This window comes from Benincasa hispida, chromosome 3 (assembly GCF_009727055.1).
Source record: "Benincasa hispida cultivar B227 chromosome 3, ASM972705v1, whole genome shotgun sequence".
Classification (NCBI taxonomy): domain Eukaryota; kingdom Viridiplantae; phylum Streptophyta; class Magnoliopsida; order Cucurbitales; family Cucurbitaceae; genus Benincasa; species Benincasa hispida.
The window spans coordinates 23,913,444-23,932,630 of NC_052351.1; the positions used below are offsets into that span (position 1 = coordinate 23,913,444).

The 19,187-nt window shown below is 34.4% G+C and overlaps 1 protein-coding gene across 3 annotated transcripts; it reads left to right on the forward strand.

Annotated features, from left to right (window-relative positions):
- Positions 1-1,486: 1,486 nt before the first annotated feature.
- Positions 1,487-7,294, forward strand: LOC120073309. 3 transcript variants are annotated; one of them, XR_005480733.1, is made up of 5 exons: positions 1,487-2,328; positions 3,116-3,226; positions 4,109-4,168; positions 4,258-6,774; positions 6,877-7,294. XR_005480733.1 is itself a non-coding variant. In XM_039026064.1 (3 exons), the coding sequence occupies exons 1-3, from the start codon at positions 1,672-1,674 to the stop codon at positions 3,649-3,651; spliced, it is 927 nt and encodes a 308-aa protein (XP_038881992.1). In that variant the 5' UTR covers positions 1,490-1,671; the 3' UTR covers positions 3,652-3,999. The 3 variants fall into 3 exon arrangements, 1 of the variants encoding a protein (XP_038881992.1); XR_005480732.1 differs by having other exon boundaries at positions 4,109-6,774; XM_039026064.1 differs by lacking the exons at positions 4,109-4,168; positions 4,258-6,774; positions 6,877-7,294 and adding an exon at positions 3,493-3,999 and having other exon boundaries at positions 1,490-2,328.
- Positions 7,295-19,187: the final 11,893 nt, after the last annotated feature.

A 19,187-nucleotide genomic window follows, 5' to 3' on the forward strand; every position in this document is an offset into this window, starting at 1 on the left:
CTTTCTACGTCATTTAACTTAATTTTGGTTTAGTTAGTTCAATAATACGAGGATGATGATTCAATTATATGTGTGTATTTTTGTATCTATGTGTGTTAGTTAACATAATCACAAATATGTTTCTCAAAGTGATATTATATATTTTTTTTAATACAACTTACCATTTGACCATGTGTTTTATTTTTATTTTGATGAAAAAAGTTGTCAAGATAGTTATCTGGAAAGAATTTTAAGAATGGAGATTATAAATATTGTAACTGAAAATTATCCGAAAGTTTAAGGATATTTTGTAAGATTTAACATTACTTCCTACATCCTTAACTTTGATTTGATTAGTTCAATAATGTGGGATGATATATATATATATATAAAGCTAGTTGAATTATATTTTATACATCACTTGAAATTTGTTTTTTTAAAAAAGAAAAGAATCACAGGCGAACCTTGGAAATAATTAGAAATAAGTGTTTCTTTAAAATTGTAATGGTATCACATCACACACGTCAATTGAAGAAAACAGAAGCCAGTTGTTTAAGAAAACAATCAACTATTGCATTTTTTCCCCCTGAAAAGCGGTTTTTTTTTTTTTTTTTTTTTTTTTTTTTTTTTTTTTTTTTTTTTGCACAATTTTCAAAGAGGGAAACCACTTAAAAAATATTGTAAATATTTTTAAATATAATAAAATATTATTATCTGTTATTGATATGGAAGATTTACGATATAATATGTAAATATTTTGATTCATTTTACTATATTTGAAAACATCTCTTTAAAGAATACATTATTTAAATAATTTTAATTTTTTTTTAAAAAATATCAATTTATACCCATAAATTTTAATTTTTTAAAGATTGTATCAATTAAAACATTGAATTAACAATTATATCAATTAAAATCATGAACTAAAAAAAAAATACAATTGGGGGTAAAGGGATTTGAACACGAACATCATGGTTATTAACACACTCGTATGCCAATTGAACTATGCTCGATTTGGCTAGTCATAATTTTCATTAATAGTCATTAACACATTAACTTTAATCGTCTATCTTGTAAAATCGGCATATGAAAAAGTGTACACATGTTTGAAATTGAATACATGGATAGTTTTTAAAGGTAATCCAACGAATGGTTTAAATTGATTGTCTTATAAAAATTTAGAATTTTAATTGACTGAAATTATAATTTTCACATAATATTGACTATACAAGTTTAAAGAAGGTTGTAAATGGATATACTATAAAAAAAAAAAAAAAAAAATTGTGTCAATTTAAATAATAATAAGAAGAAAAACTTATTGTTAGGAGAATTATTTCAAGAAAATGAAGAATGAGAAACACACATTTATCCACGTAAGAGAAGGCCGAGGCCCAAAGTAGGAGACCAAGAAGGCCCTAGACATGGACCCTGTTGGTTATCCAGTTTAACGGTTACAGTTATAAACTAATAGATCGGATAAAACTCGCGCGTAATTCATTGAATTAATCGCGGTTTTCCCTTCCAGTTCGAAGTCCGTCTCTTTCCCCTTTCCGTGTGAAGTCAAATCTTTCTCCACTTCCATTTTCTATTCTGAAATCTGAAGAAGGGACCTATGTCCCGCTTCCCATGTCTGTAAAAAAAAAACCCTAGATTCTTGAATTAGACGCTCTGAAGTGTTTGCACTCCAAGACGATGTCGCTTGCTTTCCAATCCCTTTCACTCACTTCACCTTCTCCTTCCCCTCCCCCTTCAACCTTGTGCTTTTCCACATTCTTTTCCAGGAATCCCTGCTTGTCTCTTCGATTCGCTCCTAGCCGTTTCCCAAACACCCTGCATTTCCAAATTCTCGAACACAAGTTTCGAAGCCCCTTTAATTTTGGTTCCATCAATGCTCATCAGTTCTGTCCTCGAGTTTCTACATCTGGAGGAGTAGGCCGGAAACACGGTGGTGATGGTGATTTCGATATCGATTCCTTACTTTCAGCTGCCGAGTTGTTTTGCCTCGTTACGTCATTGATTGGTTCTGTTGGTTTTGCTCTGAATTGGGCGAAAGCCAGGTCTAAGAGCGTGTTCTTGGCGGTGTTCGGTGACGGGATTTTCGTTGGCGCAATTTTGTTTCTGGTAGCTGGGGTTGCAATTGGTGCTTGGATTCGTAGGCGGCAGTGGAATCGAATTTTTCGAGAGACAGCGAAGGGTGTGTTAGGGGTGAATTTGATGGAAAAGACTAACAGGCTGGAGGAGGATTTGAGGAGCTCGGCAACGCTTATCCGAGTCTTGTCGAGGCAGCTGGAGAAGCTAGGGATTAGGTTTAGAGTTACTCGAAAGGCTCTGAAGAAGCCCGTCGAGGAGGTAATTGTAGTTCTCAGAAATTTGGAGGCTGTTTCTTTATTACTTAATCTCGAAATGATATTTAACAAAGTAAATGATGGTCCCTGCAGACACTAACATGATACTGAAAAAGAAATTGAGTAACGATGGATGATCAAAATATTCTGCAACCTTAGAAATTTGTTATAACAAGTGAAGGATTACTATAATTTTGCAAAACAGAAAAAAAAAAAAAAAAAAAAGTGAATGTGTTTCTCTAAATAGGTTAAATAACATAGAATTTAAAGATAGTTAACGAGAAAAAGTGCCTCAAAGAAAGATGATATCTGAATAGTAATTCCGGTTGTAGTGAACTCTGATTTCATAGAGATTTGGACGGCCTTTGAAAAGTGAATGCTCTAAATATGGAAAAAGACAAGGAGAGGATCTAGTACTGAAACTTTTGGCAATGAACTCGAACAAAACCCAAAGAGCAATGTTAGTCATAAGAAGCAATAACATCCTGAAATACATAAGTAGGCTGCGTTTTCTTGCGTGGCAAACATACTCCACAACACATACGAAATTGTGACTCTAATGAGTGAATTGTATTGGAATACATGGATGTGTGGTGGTGAAGAAAATTTATGTGCTGCAGGGGTTTGGTTACAATGTGAAATAACATGTTGAGAAGGTGAGAGTGGACATCAGAATGTGATGAAAGCAAACTTTTATCCTTTATAATGAGGCTTAATAACTTCATTGCTTTCATTTTGGTAAGATGAGATGCCATTTCCCATAGCCCCTAAGTATTGATCACTTTCTGAAGACTGCAGCTTTAGCTCAAAAAACTTCTGAGGCCACTCGAGCATTAGCAGTTCGGGGAGATATTTTGGAGAAGGAGCTTGCTGAAATCCAGAAGGTCTTATTGGCTATGCAGGTGCATTAAATCTTCCATTCAATGTAAATTCAATGGTTTTAAGTCTTTTTAGGAGTGAACTAAGTGATTACAGATAAAGCATCATGTATTAGTGTTTTAGAAGTTATAATTTGAAACTCAAGAGGATACAATAGAATGCAAGATAGAACAATGTCAATTACTACGTTACTATGGACAGATATCACATATTCTACAAGGTTTTTCTTCATATAGGAGTGCTCTACATCGAATCTGATTTTAATTTTTTGTTCGAGTGAGGATTGTAGGAACAACAACAAAAGCAACTTGAGTTGATTCTAGCAATAGGGAAGTCAGGAAAGATGTGGGAAAGCAGACAGGAGCATAGTGGAGGAGGACAAAGTTCTATTGGGAGGCATGATCTGATTGACGAACGCTTAAATCAAAAGGAAGTCCAGGATGTTTGAGCTCTTTGGAGAAGAAAGTGGAGATAGCTTAGGATTCTTTTGATACAAATTAGGCTGGTAGTTGTTGCACAATGACAGAATAGAAGCATGGGATGTAATTTTTATGGCAGTTAAGATGTTGACATTTATCACACTTGATACTTCTAGTCATAAAAGATTTTTGGTTTCCATAATGTGCAATTTAATGGGAAACTAAAGTTGCACCGAGAGAGAGTGTAAAGCGGCAGGGGAAGTGTAATCAGAGAAATGTATTTGTTATGGTCATTGTGTTAATGTAATAAACATTCTGTTTAGCCATTGTAATTTTGATTTTTCATTGTATTACGGTGGTTCACATCCACTTCCATCTTCTTAAGCTATTTGCTTCGGAAACACCTCCCTTCCCCCGCGCACTTAGCATCCATTCTGCTCAACTACCATAATTTTAACTTCTCATTCTCGTCCATGTCGTCTGCAGGCCTACAGTAAATGCAGAGTTGCAGCCTGAGCGTGCACTATTCATCCTGGATAACTGGGGGTCTTTAACTTCGATCGGTTTGCTTTGTATGCAGTTTTTCATTCAACTTTATCCTCTCTATTTTTTTCTGAATAAGAACTAGTCAACAGGTTCAGTCGTAGCTGAGCTTCTGTGGAGTAGTTTCGGGAGCTTTTACACGGGCAACGAGGACATTAATTCAAATAGAGAGACGTCAAGCTGGGAACCTGCAACTTACTTTTTTCATGTCATGGAAGCTACATGTAACACTTGCCCTATCAAAACCATACAATTTGGTGGCTACGGAAGGTAAGCAAGCTGGTGTTCAGACAGAGGAATGAAACAGCCAAGTTCGTCAGGTGCAGTTTATTGCTCTCTCTTTGCGTCTAAAGAATTTAAAAGCAGTGAAACACGATCAAAGAAAAAGAAGATCATTGAAGTCGTAATATTGCGAGAAATAGAGTAGGGTTTGGACTTTGGAGGGTTTTGATTTGTTCACAAGGATGCAGTCTTTATAATGGTCTGATCAATAGTCTGTAAAGTACATTGTGATTTTTACCGAGACTTAACAACTCCATGGCACTGGAACCAAGCAGTCTCAGGTACACTTTTCTCATACATGTTTTTGTATTTTCGTTGATTTATGGGAAAAAGAGACTGGTTAGGCTAAGAGAGTTCAGATGCAGAGAAAGTTTCCTTTTTTCTGCTCAGTGCTGACTGATTCACTGTTGAATTCCAAATGAACTCAGAAAACAGTTATCATATTTATGTTGATGAGAGGTTCATACGTTCAAGCTGAAAGGTAACAATAAATGTAAGGAAAAAATTGAAAATAAAATTCGCAAAACAAAAAAGGAGAACAAACAAAGAAAATTTAATTGTACATATGTAGAAAATACAATTCCCTTCCCCCCCCCGTGTGAATAAATAAATAAATCTTTATTCCTTCTCCGTGTGAATAAGGCTTTCAACTTTCGTGAAAGAGTCTTCTGAAGTTGGCCATCAGATCAGACTAGGGGTTCTTGAGGTTGAGTTTGCTCACTGCCGTCTCAGGCTCTTTTTCTTGGAGTTGGTAATGTTTCGGAATGATCTGATGCATGGTTGATAATTTAGTTGACTAATTGCCTTTTAAAAATAAATCAACAGATCTGGAGAGACAGTCGAGGAGTGTGGCAGAGTATTTGCAACATTTTTTTCGCCTTTAACGAGCAAACACTACATATTCTTTGTATTTAGGGCGACTTGATCTTCTAACTTGACACTTTTTTATTCATTTGGATCAACCATGGTCGCTTGAGTTCTGTAGAATTTTCAATATTTGATTATTTTTTCCAGTTGAATGTTGGTAGATTTCAATAGAGGCTTCCCCCCTCTTCATTTGGTAGTTGGTTCAAAGTTTTGAATCAAACCTAGCTAATCCACTTGCATTCTTAATTTAGATTTGCCAACTTGAGTATATTTAAATTAGTTTAGTCATATATGATCAAGTTATCGATCATAAAGTTAGAAGATTAAATCCTCGTCCTTACTTATTATTTTGAACAACCCCTCCCCCAAAAAATAGTGTCCTACTTTCCCAGTCATAAGTAATTGTTATATACATAGGATCACGAGAGATTTGAATTATAAATTGGAAGAAAAGCTAGCTTTGTAAATACTTGAAGTTATAGGCCAGAGATAAATAAATCTCGTTTATGAGCAACTTTGGCGCAATGAAACATTTAAGGAAAGAGCAATTGAAAATATGCTAGTTTGGATTTTATTGATTTATCTTGTGCTCATTATTCTTAGACATTGGCGTACCTTGGTAAATGAAGATAATGGTTTTATTAACAAGAATAACCAAAAAATTTGGTCCACAGTCAAAAGGAATACGGAGAGAGAGAGGCAAGGCAATAGAAAAGAAAAGAAATCTCAATGGGTCCAATCCATTCCATCAGCCACTATTGGTTGCTTGGGAGATGAGATGAGATGAGATGATGTAGTCGCTGCATGCCCATCAGCGCAGCGTTGAAATGTAAAATCAATGGCAGTGAAGATTGGAGAAGAGTGAAACAAATGCAAAGGGGAGAGTGGGTGAGTAAATGCGGTCCCTTTACAGCAGCCAGGCTAGTGATGGACAGTCTAAGGCTGTAGAATGGAAGAATAGGTCGTCCTTTGTATGTGATGTGGATACTCCAAATTTGTTTTCCCCCATTGTATTGTTCCTTTCACTGTTCTGCTGCAATCTGCCCTCTTACTCAGAACTTCTCTGCTCTCTCCTCTCTCGTTCCTGTCGGATAACTTATGACTCACCCACCCTTTCCTACACCAATTTATGCTATCTCTCTCTCGTCTCTCTCTTTCTGTTTCCCCTTGCACTTGCCTCTATTAAATGCTCATCTCTTCTCTCTCTCTCTCTCTCTTCCTCTCCCCTAGCCACTTTGTGGTTGTGGTGCAGTGGGTGGAAGTGGAACAAAGTAACAGAAAAATCTGGCAAATGGGTCTTTATTGCGTATGATTTTTACTCCTTTGCTTCGTTGGATCCATTAGTTCCGGGCATCAATGACTTGATGACTACCATGAATTTGCCTACTGTTTGGGCCACCTCATTACTTATTCTGCTTCTGCATCTTCTTCTTCTTCTCTCCGCCTCTTCTCCTCCCAGAGTATGCCTTCTCTCTCTCTTCCATGGCTTTCTCAATCTTTCCATGTTTGCTATTTCTTTTTAGTGACTGTTTCTGAGTTTTTTCTTCTCCTGGTTTCATCAGGGTATATTTTTTGAAGACAAAACCAGGCTTGGATCCACCCCACCAAGCTGCCATAACAAATGCAACGAGTGCCACCCATGCATGGCCGTTCAAGTGCCTAGCAATGCCCGGCCGCGCCAGCCGGTTGGATTCTCACTCGGCCTTGCCTATGAGATTTTTTGACTCGTCTTCTCAAGGGAACAGATACTCATTTTACAAGCCATTGGGTTGGAAATGCCGCTGTGGAAACCACTTCTTCAATCCTTAGACCAAATTTGCATGTCCAGTCTAGAGGGTTGGTCTTCCTTCCATTCTTCTGGTTTTGTAAATGACATTTTATTGTTTCTTTTATTATAAAGTTGGAATTCTTTGTTCAGAGATAAGTAGTTTGTTCGGTTTTTGCATTTATTGTACATATACTCCAACCCTATACTATCTATGACCTAGTGAGATCAACATTTTCCCTACTTTTACTTCTAGTTCTACCTACATGGTTACATTTTTTTTTATTGATTTTTCTTTTTGAGGAAAAACATCTAAACTAGATGATATAGAAACTCCTTTGTTTGGTGTTTTTCTTTGTAAATTATTTTTGAGTATGGGACATCGCTTGGCTTTTTCTTATCTTCTTGGGATTTACATAAAGTTCTGACACAACAAGTCTCAGCCACAGATCAAATCATCTGATACATTTTCGGACTCTTTTGATGAGTGAGTTAAGATCTTTTTGCCTCTCTCTGCTTCCTGCAACCATCCCATCTGATTGGACTCCATCCAAATGCCTTGCATTATAATATGCAACTAAACCACAAGATTTTGTCTTCAATTCTTTTGTTGTTTTCAAGGGCAGTTTGATTTAAGGAAAGTTAGATAACTTGAATATTTAAACGTTTGGAATTATAGATCTCCCATATTTATAGATGGTTATGTTAGTTTCATATGAGAATTTTTAAGACATTTCTGAATACTTAACAATAATTTTTGTTTTCTACGATTTTTATTAGATAATGTCTTAAATGTATGTAATATTTTAGGAATGTCCTTACAGAATATTAATTAATTTAATATAATTTAAACTTATATAATACATCAAATTTTTTTTTTTTATAAAATTAATGTATTTTAATTATTTTATTTGTTATTTTTCTAAACAAAATAGTATTATATTAATTTAAGATTTTTTTATAATATTAATTTACATTTGAATTTGAATATCTTTCTAAAAAAATAAAAACAACTACATATAACTAAAAGGAGTGAAATATATAGTATATAATATTTATTTTAATTATAAAATGAAAACAAAAGAAAGTAATATAATATATATGTTTGAAGAAAGGGGTTAAAAATTTAAAAAATTGATGTCCTCAACGGATGTTCATGGGTTGTGTTGGGTTGAATTGGATTGAAATATTTTTTAGCCTAATCCAATTGTTCGAGTTGTAAATTTTTTCAATCCAAATAACCTTTATTAAAAAATGAACCACATACAAACATGAAATATTTGAATTGGGTAGGTTTGATAAAGTCATTTATTTAAAATTTTGTTTTAAAAAGAGCAAAACGTAAATATGTAAAAAACTTATTTAATTATTTTCATATATTGAATTAAAATTAACAATTCAATTTCAATTTATATAGTGAAAATTTTCTTTTTAAAGTGCAAAAAAAAAAATAATAATTTAAGAGTTATTGAATAATGAATTATACAAAAATATTGAAATTAAATAACTAAAATCAATATATGTATAAATAATTGTGTTGCAAGTAATAAAAAAAATGAGATTTTTTTAAATATAAAAAATATTTAAAAATATTTACATTTTATAGCAAAAAGTTTCAAAAGTACGTAGTTTTGGAACTTTTTGCTATAAAATGTAAATATTTTGGGATTTTTTTATTTATAAGAATTTCCATAAAAAAATATATTTTAAAGTTAATAATAAAATTGGGTTGGTTTGAGTTATATTAGATGTACCCATGAACTAACCTAATCTATAAAATTTTCATTTATTTGAACCCAATCCAATCCGCACGGGTTAGGTTGGGTTGATCGATTTTTCGGGTCATCAGGTTTTTTTAATACCCTTAGTCCTCAACATGAAATTCCAAAAAACCTATTTTTAAGGATAACATCCAAAATTTTCGAGATATGCTTTGTAAGAACTTCCTAGATGCTTGGGGATCTTCATATATTCGAGCATATTCCATTACCAGAAAAAAAACACGTTAACTCATATGATCACTTCATGAAAATCTTAAATTCCTACCAAACAAACGACTTCTAAAGGTATTATTTAAACATTTGAAAGTTTAAAGTCATTTTCTATGATTTAACCAATATGTTTAAAAGAATGGTGCCAATTTAAGGAATTTTATCTTTTTATAAAATTAAGGAACATAATTAATAAGTAAAGAGAAAAAAAAAAAATGAGAACTTGAAATTCATCAAGTTCTCATTTTCGGAGAACTTGAAATGGTTTGTAAGCTTTTTTCAAAACCATGTTCCTTTTTCGAACAAGAAAATTTTCAGTTCGGCCAAATTTGATGTAACTAGAAGGCTTACTTCTTTAATTAGCTATAGTTAGTTTGTTAGTTTTGAGCAAACTTGTAATCTTTCTCTTTAAATAAAGTCTCTTTCCTCATTTTGAGAAGAGATTCATTGATTCAAAATATTAGATTTTTTGTTTCACATCAAAATTGGTATTAAAGCACTCCAAGATTTGGGAAACGATTGCGGGAAGGAGAGCCCATCAACCAATCAAAGGAGATGTACACGGGCAAGAACAAGAGGTGGAAGATACTCCCACCCTCTCTCTAAGAACCTCAACCCGACGCTTGTTGTCCGTTGAGAACTCATTGAAGGGAATTCATGGCACCTTAACAAACCTTCAAGAAAACATGAAAACCCTTCCTATAATAGTTGAAATGCTTGCAATCGCACATCAAAATCGAGAGAATATTCAACCAGTTGATCAAGAATGGGGAGGAAGAGGAAGAAGAGGCGGCGGATGGGCAAGAAATATTTCAAGAAAGACATTCAACAATTCAAAGGCAGCACCATGAAAATCTAAGAAGACAACCAATTGGCCAAGAAATGTATCAAGAAAACCAAGATTGGGATTCATCTAGTGAATATGATCAAGAATTCTTTGTGCCAAGAAAAGGAAGGGGCGAGAGACGTGAGGACAATGATTTCAAGATGAAAATTGGTTTGCCAAGTTACAATGGGAAGCGAGACATTGAAGCATTTCTTGATTGGATCAAGAACACAGAAACTTTTTTCACATACATGAACACTCCCGAGCACAAAAAAGTGCATCTCGTGGTACTAAAGTTAAAAGCTGGCGCCTCGGCTTGGTGGGACCAACTTGAGATCAATCGGAGAAGAATTGGCAGAAGACCGATTCATTTGTGGGAGAAGATGAAAAGGTTAATGAAGGAACACTTCCTACCTCCTAATTACGAACAAACCTTGTATAGTCATATCAAAATTGTAGACAAAGAGGACGATCAGTGGCTGATTACATTGAAGAATTCCATCAACTAGGAGCAAGAACAAGCCTTATGGAGGGTGTGCAACATTTGATTGTAAGGTTTATTGGAGGTCTATGCATGGATATCAAAGAAAAGGTAAAACTATAACCTTTCCACTCTTTTACTAAAGCTATCTCTTTTGTTGAAACTGTGGAGGAGATGAACGAAATCCGAATCAAGAATTCATCAAGAATGTCCGATTGGGAAGCCTCCACAAGCAAAAGGGTTAGTGCTACAAGTAAAGCACCAAATCCTCCAAATTCACCAGTATTGACCAAAGACAAAGATAAAGAAAATCAAGAAGGAAGTGAAGAGAAGAAGACTGGGACCACATTCAAGAAGAGAGCTCAAAATCCCTACAATAGGCCTTCTTTGGGCAAATGTTTTCTATGTGGCCAAGTTGGTCATCTATCTAATGCAAGCCCCTAACGAAAAATAGTAGCTTACATAGAAGAGGAAAAAGAAATGATGGCTGAAAACAGTGAAGAAGAAAATGAGGAAGGCGAGTTCATTGAACCAGATGATGGTGATAGACTTTCTTGTGTTCTTCAAAGAATGTTAAGCACTCCTAAAAAGGATTTCAACCCCAAAGGCATTGTCTTTTCAAAACAAGGTGTACAATCAACAATAAGGTATGCAATGTCATCATAGACAGTGGAAGTAGCGAGAATTTTGTCTCCAAAAAGCTAGTGACGGCTCTAAATCTCAAGGTGGAGACTCATCCAAACCCATACAAGATAACATGGGTAAAGAAAGGTGGCGAGGCACAAGTAAGTGAAATTTGCACTATTCCTCTTTCAATTGGTAATAGCTACAAGGACCAAATAGTATGCGATGTATTGGAAATGGATGTATGTCACATATTATTAGGGAGACCATGACAATATGATACTCGAACCTTACACAAGGGGAGAGAGAATACATACAAGTTTAATTAGATGGGCAAGAAAGTGGTCTTACTTTCACTAAACAAGAAGAATGATAAAGGCGTAAAGGTGAAAAAGGAAGACAGCAACCACTTGTTTATAACAATTAGTGGAAAACTTTGATTAAAGAAAGAGAAGAAGATATATTAGGACTTGTTGTTGTTGATAAGTTCGAGGAAATACAAGAGAATGGGAACCCTACGGTGATACAAGAATTGTTCGATGAATTCCCCCTCCTTAAAGGAGAACTCGAGGGGCTGCCCCCATTGAGAAATATTCAACACCACGTTGACCTAATCCCAGGAGCTACACTACCAAACTTGCCTCACTATAGAATGAGTCCTAAGGAATACGGAATCCTTCACCAACACAACGAGGAGTTACTCAACAAAGGGCACATTCAACCAAGTTTAAGCCCGTGTGCGGTCCCGGCCCTACTAACTCCAAAGAAAGATGGAAGCTAGAGAATGTGTATAGACAGTAGAGCCATTAATCGAATCACCGTGAAATACCGTTTTCCAATCCCTCGTATAAGTGATCTACTTCACCAACTTGGAGGAGCATTGATCTTTTCTAGGGTAGATTTGAAGAGTGGATATCACCAAATAAGAATACGACCGGGTGATGAATGGAAGATGGCTTTTAAGACCAATAAAGGATTGTTCGAATGGCTAGTCATGCCCTTTGGGCTATCAATGCTCCAAGCACTTTTATGAGACTCATGAATCAAGTACTCCATTCTTGCCTTAACAAATTTATCGTAATGTATTTTGATGATATTTTGGTGTATGGCAGGAACATTGAGGAGCATTTACAGCACCTTCGAAGCCTTTTTCAAGCATTAACAACCGACAAGCTCTATATCAAGCATAAGAAATGTCTTTTTCTAGTAAAGGAAATTACATTTCTTGGCTTCTTAATTGGTCACCATCAAATTAAAGTTGATCCAAAGAAGATTGAAGATATTACCCAATGGCCAACTCCATACTCGGTAAAAGACATTCAAGCCTTCCTTGGTTTGGCTTCATTTTACATAAAATTTATCAAAGATTTCAGCTCTATCGTAGCATCTATTACTAATTGTCTAAAGAAAGGTAATTTCCATTGGGGAGAGAAACAACACAATATGTAATGACTCGACTTTTTTGAGTACTCTAATAAGGGTCGTTACTCATAACTACACATTTACATTCAAAATATTTCGACCATTGAGGAAAATAAATTTCATTAAAATAATAAATACAGTTTTCTAAAATAAATAACAAATAAATAAAACCTTTATTTGGGGCCCCTAAAATAATAAAGAAAAAAAATAACTTAAACAAATAAAATTTTGACCAACATTGAGTTTCAAATCAAAACTTTTAAGTAGCTTGAAAACGTAAACTGAGCGGAAGCGATTTACATGTTCTATATGACACAATCACAGGTCCCTTTTGTCACCAGCCGGTCCGTTCCTATCATTACCTGAAAAACATAAATTAAGAAAGGTTGAGTATAAAATACTCAGTAAGTGATCCCATTACCGGGATCAGGCTATGCATCCACGAGCAAAGAAAGATAGCCCGTGGCTCATACAGCTACATTGGTTTTTGATGATGAAAGGAAAACCAAAAGACGTACTGTCTTGCCTTGATATGCATGTCTAGCGGCCCGTAGGCACACTGTCAAACACGATAATAACATGAACATTAACCCATCGACTCATGCATTTCTAGCAGCCCGTAGGCACACCATCAAACATGATAATAACATGAACGTAAACCTGTCGGTTCATGCATGTCTAGCGGCCCGTAGGCTCGCCGTCAAAACATGAAACATGAAAATAAAAGTAACATGAACGTAAACTGTCGGCTCACATATGTCTAGCGACCCGTAGGCACACCGTCAAACATGATAATAACATGAACGTAAACCTGTCGGCCCATGCATGTCTAGCGGCCCGTAGGCATACCGTCAAACATGATAATAACATGAACGTAAACCTGTCAGTTCACGCATGTCTAGCGGCCCATAGGTACACCGTCAAACATGAAACTAGACCCGTAGGTCTTCTAAAATAAAACATGCGTCAAGGCGAGACAATAAACCGCTCTACTGGTCTATTCATGCATTACATACATAATATCAGTACTGATTATAAATTCAAACATGCTCATAATACTTATAACAGTCATGCAATAAGTAAAACATAATGACAAAATCATGTTTCAAGAGTCCATCAGTTAACTTTATAATTCTAGACTAGGTCGCCTGGCACAAAGGCACTGGTAATAGTACCACTTACCTTAACTTGGTCACAAAAGTCCACACAAATAATTCCTTAAAACCTTTGGAAAATTTGAATCAACCCAAAGTTGTGGCTTGGTCCAAGACAAATTCCAAAACTTGATTCAATTAGCCAATCTGATCAAGAATTAAATCCAAAATCAATAACTTAATTTTTTCACTATTACTCTCAATCCAAAAGAATAACCAACCAACAACTTACCCAAAACTTACCGATCTTTACCAATTTTTTGCAAAACGAAAAATGGTCTCTAGCTTGATGGTTAATTCCTCAAAACTTCCAAATCTTGAATCCAAGATTTTTCTCAAGATTCCGACAAAGATCGGGCAGTGGCGGCTGGTGGCACGTCAGCTCGTGGCTACCATAGATAGGCAGCGGGTGTTACTGTCGGATGGCATAAATTGTTTAGGCTCACGACTAGTAGTGAGGGTCTTGTATGAGGAGGGTTTGCGATAGTGAGAGAGAAAGAGAATTTTTAGTTTTACAGATTTTATTCAGCAGCGATTACGAACAAACAAGAGCTTCAAACAACGATCCAACCGTTCAAAATGAAATTCTATATGTCTCGAACAGACCAAATTTGAGCGGATCCAACGGTTCAAACTCTGGAAATCGATAATTTTGTGGAGGTTGCTGAAAAAATGAATTGCTTTCTCCCCAATTTTTGACCTCTTTTCACTCTCATTTGATTTAAAAAAAAATCTCAATTCTTTTATTTTTTTCAAAATTTGAAAAAATAAATAAAATATTTTATCAAAATATCTCCAAAATCTTCAAAGATTCTATTAAATTTAGAAATCAATTAATTTTTCAATTTATCTTAATTTAGGCTTCAAAAACCAAAATTAAAGGGCATAAGATCCATCAATTTGATTCAAATTAAATCCTTCCAAATATTTAAATCAATTAAACCACATGAAATTAATTATCTCTTTTTTTTTTTTTTTTTTTTAAGTTGGCCCTAAAATCCAAAATCAAAGGGAAACAAGATTCAATATTTCGAATATCTAATCAATTAAATTCAATTTAATCAATAAAAGTTTTTCAATTATTTCAATTTAATCCCAATTTTCCAAATGAAAGGGAAATTTAAACTCAATAATTTTAGATAATTAACTTAAATTTTTCTTAAATTCGGGATGTTAACCAATAGCTTTGAATGTATCAAAGGAAAGTTGAGTTCCAGCCTGGTTCTTAAGCTACCAGACTTCTCTTTACCATTTGAAGTAGATGTGGATGCCTGTGGAGTGGGCATTGGAGGTGTATTATCACAGCAAGGGCACCCTATTGAGTTCTTTAGTAAAAAACTCAGTAATTCAAGGCAGAACTGGAGTACTTATGAACAAGAAGTGTATGCCCTTGTTAGAGCTTTGAAACTATGGGAGCACTATCTTCTTTCTCAATATTTTCACTTGTTGACGGATCACTTTTCGTTGAAGTACCTACAATCTCAAAAGAATATCAGTCGTATGCACGCACGGTGGATTTCCTTCATTCAAAGGTTTAACTTTGTGATCAAACACCAAACAAGTAAGGAGAATAAAGTAGTTGATGCTCTAAGTCGAAAGAATTATCTCCTTACTATCTTAGCCACTGAAGTAACTGTTTTCTCTCATCTCCCATGCTTATATAAAGAATATGTTGATTTTGCTGAGATATGGTATAATTGCACACACTTTATAAAGACTAATGATTTTCAAATAGTGGATGGTTTCTTATTCAAGGGAGAGCAATTGTGTTTTCCACATATTTCCCTTCGAGAAGCTCTTCTAAAAGAAGCACACTCGGGAGAATTGATTGGACATTTTGGTCAAAATAAAACTTTTGAACTAGTGACTGCTCGGTTTGGCCACAAATTTGGAAGGACACATATAACTTTGTTAAGAGATGTTCTATTTGTCAAAAAGAAAAAGCACAAGCACTAATGCGGGTCTATATTCACCATTACCTATTCCCACAACCATTTGGGAAGACTTATCAACTGACTTTGTACTTGGTCTTCTAAAAACCCAACGGAGGTATGATGCAGTAATGGTGATAGTGGATTGTTTCAGTAAAATGACTCATTTTCTTGCTTGCAAAAAGATAAATGATGTAGTTTATATAGCCTTTAAAGAGATTGTTCAACTTCATAGAGTGTCCAAGTCCATTGTATCTGATAGGGATGTCAAATTCCTTAGCCATTTTTGGCCTACACTATGGAAGAAGTTTGATACAACATTGAAATTTAGCACTACCTCACACCCTCAAACTGATGGGCAGACAGAAGTTACCAATAGAAAATTGGGAAATCTTATACGTTGTCTAAGTAACTCAAAACCGAAACAATGGGATTTCTCCCTTGCCCAAGTAGAGTTTTCCTTTAATAATATGAAGAATAGATCAACAGGAAGATGCCCTTTTGAAGTTGTATACATCAGAACTCCAAAACTAACTTTTGACCTTGCTAACTTGCCTTCTGTGTGGATGTTAGCATTGAGGCTGAAAGTATGGCTGAAAGAATTCAAAAGCTTCATCAAGAAGTGCATGATCATTTGGAGAAAACTACCTTGTCTTACAAAGAAGCTAGAGACAAGTCTAAAAGAGAAGTTAATTTTGAGGTAGGAGACCTAGTAATGATCCACCTATGCACAACTCGATTTCCTACTGGTATGTACAATAAATTGAAAGACAGACAACTTAGACCATTTCAAGTATTAGAGAAATATGGCACTAATGCATATCGCATTGAATTACCAACAAATTTGCACATTAATCCAGTATTCAACGTGGCTGACTTGAAGTTTTATTTTGCTCCGGATAGCTTCTATTTAGCATCCTAATTGACTCGTGGACGAGTCCAATCTTGAGGGGGGTGGATTTGATGTAACTAGAAAGCTTACTTCTTTAATTAGCTATAATTAGTTTGTTAGTTTTGACTTTAACTATAGTTAGTTTGTTAGTTTTGAACGAACATGTAATCTTTCTCTATAAATAAAGTCTCTTCCCTCATTTTGAGGAGAGATTCATTGATTCAAAATATTAATTTCACTAATGGATTTTTTAAAGAATTATTGTATTTTGCCCGAAAAGAAATGTACTTTCCTCAACCTTGTTTTCATGGGTGGTTTATATTTTAAAGCAATCAAATTATTTATTCCTAAAAAATATTATTAATTATATATAAATCTCATTTACTAGACATTCAAATATAGGGGATTTTCAAAAAATAAATAAAAATAAAAATAAAAATAAGGGAGTCTATTTACCCAAAATAGCAAAATTTAATCATCTTTCCCTTCTCTGTCTTCTCCCTTATCGTCTTCCTTCTTCTCCTTTTCTGTCTTTGGTTCGATTTCAGTATCTCTCTCTAATCCATACACTTTATTCTTCTTTTTCAGTCCGCAAACTCTCTCTTTATCCCACGCACTCTAACGTCCAGCAGCTACCACACTCATGCCCAACCGTCAATTCACTACCATTTGGGTCTACATCGTCGATCTGGTTGTACGTTGTTGTCGGTGAGTTGATTTTTCTCTCTCTACCCGATTCACTCTCTCTCTTCCTTTAACTCTTAGATTCGTGTAACCAAATCCTCGTTGTCGCTGTCTTATCGCTGCCAACACTAGAGTTCGTCGAATTTTTTGTCGTTAGGGGTAAGATGTCACAACTCTTCCCAAATTACCCTCTTAACCTGAGAAGGGATGTGAAGACAATAGTTGACAACCCTCTTATGACAATTACTGTCTAACTTGTACTAATGAACCTCTATCCTTAGCACCTGTTGACCTGATAACAGTTAAGAAGCTTATAATAATTACATATATCATCTCATCTTTCACTTAACTAAACAGGTGCTACCGTACATAAAATTCACATCCATTATATTACAGTCATTCAGTTAACAAACATTTACACACAAAACCTTTGAATCCAAAATTCTACCAAAAAATCTCAAGACATGAACAAATATAATTAGGGTTTAAAACATGACAAGTGGACCACCTAAACTTCAAATTACTGGAGATTTTTTATAGTGACTGATTGACAGATCTACTCAACTTTAGCACATTGACCGCTACTTGGGAAGAGAAAACATTTAAAAGAATGAGATTAAAATGTCTAGTGAGTGACTATCTAAAACAAAACATGCTTCAACATAAATAATATAGACGTGGTTCTTCATAAAATATTTACATAATCATTTTCAGGGATGGGAGATAAAATTGAAAACATGAAATCATATCATATATGAAAACCCTGAAGTGAGCTCACTATTATCCTATAAAGCACCTTTACCCCTCTGCTTGAACATATGAGAGAGCCTTTTTGCTCAATCCCTAATAACTTGAGTTAAGAGAGAGTCATTTTGCTCGATCCCTAATAACCTGAGTTGAGAGAGAGCCCTTTTGCTTAGAGATCCCTAATAACATCGATAATAACCTGAGTTTAGAGGTTTACACAAGATTTTGGGCATTTTGGATTAATTTTGTTTGGTTCTTGAACACCCATTAAGTTTTTAGTATTAAAATTAATTTACCCATGAAGATGGATGCTAGATTTAAGTTTTGTTGCTTTTAGATAGTTGTTATAGACATTGTTATCAATGTCTATCATAGATAGACGCTGATTGAAGTCTATCGTATCTATCAGAGATAGAAACTGATAGAAGTTTATCATTGATACTATTAGTTATAGAAACTAATAAAAGTTCATCACTGATAGAAATCTATCAGTGTCTATGAATGATAGAAACTGATAAAAGTCTATCATTGATACTATTAATGATAGAAACTGATAGAAGCCTATCATTGATACTATAGTGATAGAAACTAATACAAGTATATTACTAATAGACGCTGATAAAAGTCTATCAGTGTTTATCGATATTTCTTTTTTCTACTATTTCCGTAATAATTCAATATTTTTCTATATATGAAAATTTATTTTCAAATGTTGTACCCTTTGTACTGAAAAAAAGAAAAAGAAAAAGAAAAAGAAAAAGAATACCGTACCCTAATACAATAAAAGTGACTAAGAAAATATTGGGAATAAAAGTAGTCAATTTCAATCATTCAAATTTTATATATATTAAAAAACCATTCAAAATTTATCAACGAACTTTTGATGAAGAATATATGCTTTGATGAGTTAGGTCTAAGTCATATCAATATGTTATTTATTTATTTATTTGTCTTTTTAGTATAACAATGGAGGAAGTGAGGATCAAACCTACAACTTCTAGATATGAAGAACATGTTAATTATCGTTGAGTTAAATTATTTTGACTCAAATTAACATTTTATTGATGATGTTAAAGACTATAAATAAATAAAATCATTGAAGAAACATATATGAAAATTTTAAGGATTTAAATAGTAAATAAATATGGGAACTTGAGCACATTACACCAACTACGGAAAAAAAAAATTCGATAGTTCAATCCTCAACTATCACTGTTAAATGAAAAAGACAATGATTACGTACAACCTCCCATCCGACCCTCATTTATTATATTATATAGTAGAAAGATAATTATTCTTTTTTTACAAGCAAAATTGTTTGTCACATGTCAAATCTTAATGAGTAAACTAGATGAG

Excerpts from the sequence above, each read along its gene's own strand:
- LOC120073309 (XM_039026064.1), top strand. The coding sequence starts at position 1,672 with ATGTCGCTTGCTTTCCAATCCCTTTCACTCACTTCACCTTCTCCTTCC. Across the intron at positions 2,329-3,115 it reads TGAAGAAGCCCGTCGAGGAG|ACTGCAGCTTTAGCTCAAAA; the intron begins GTAATTGTAGTT and ends CACTTTCTGAAG. Across the intron at positions 3,227-3,492 it reads AGGTCTTATTGGCTATGCAG|GAACAACAACAAAAGCAACT; the intron begins GTGCATTAAATC and ends TGAGGATTGTAG.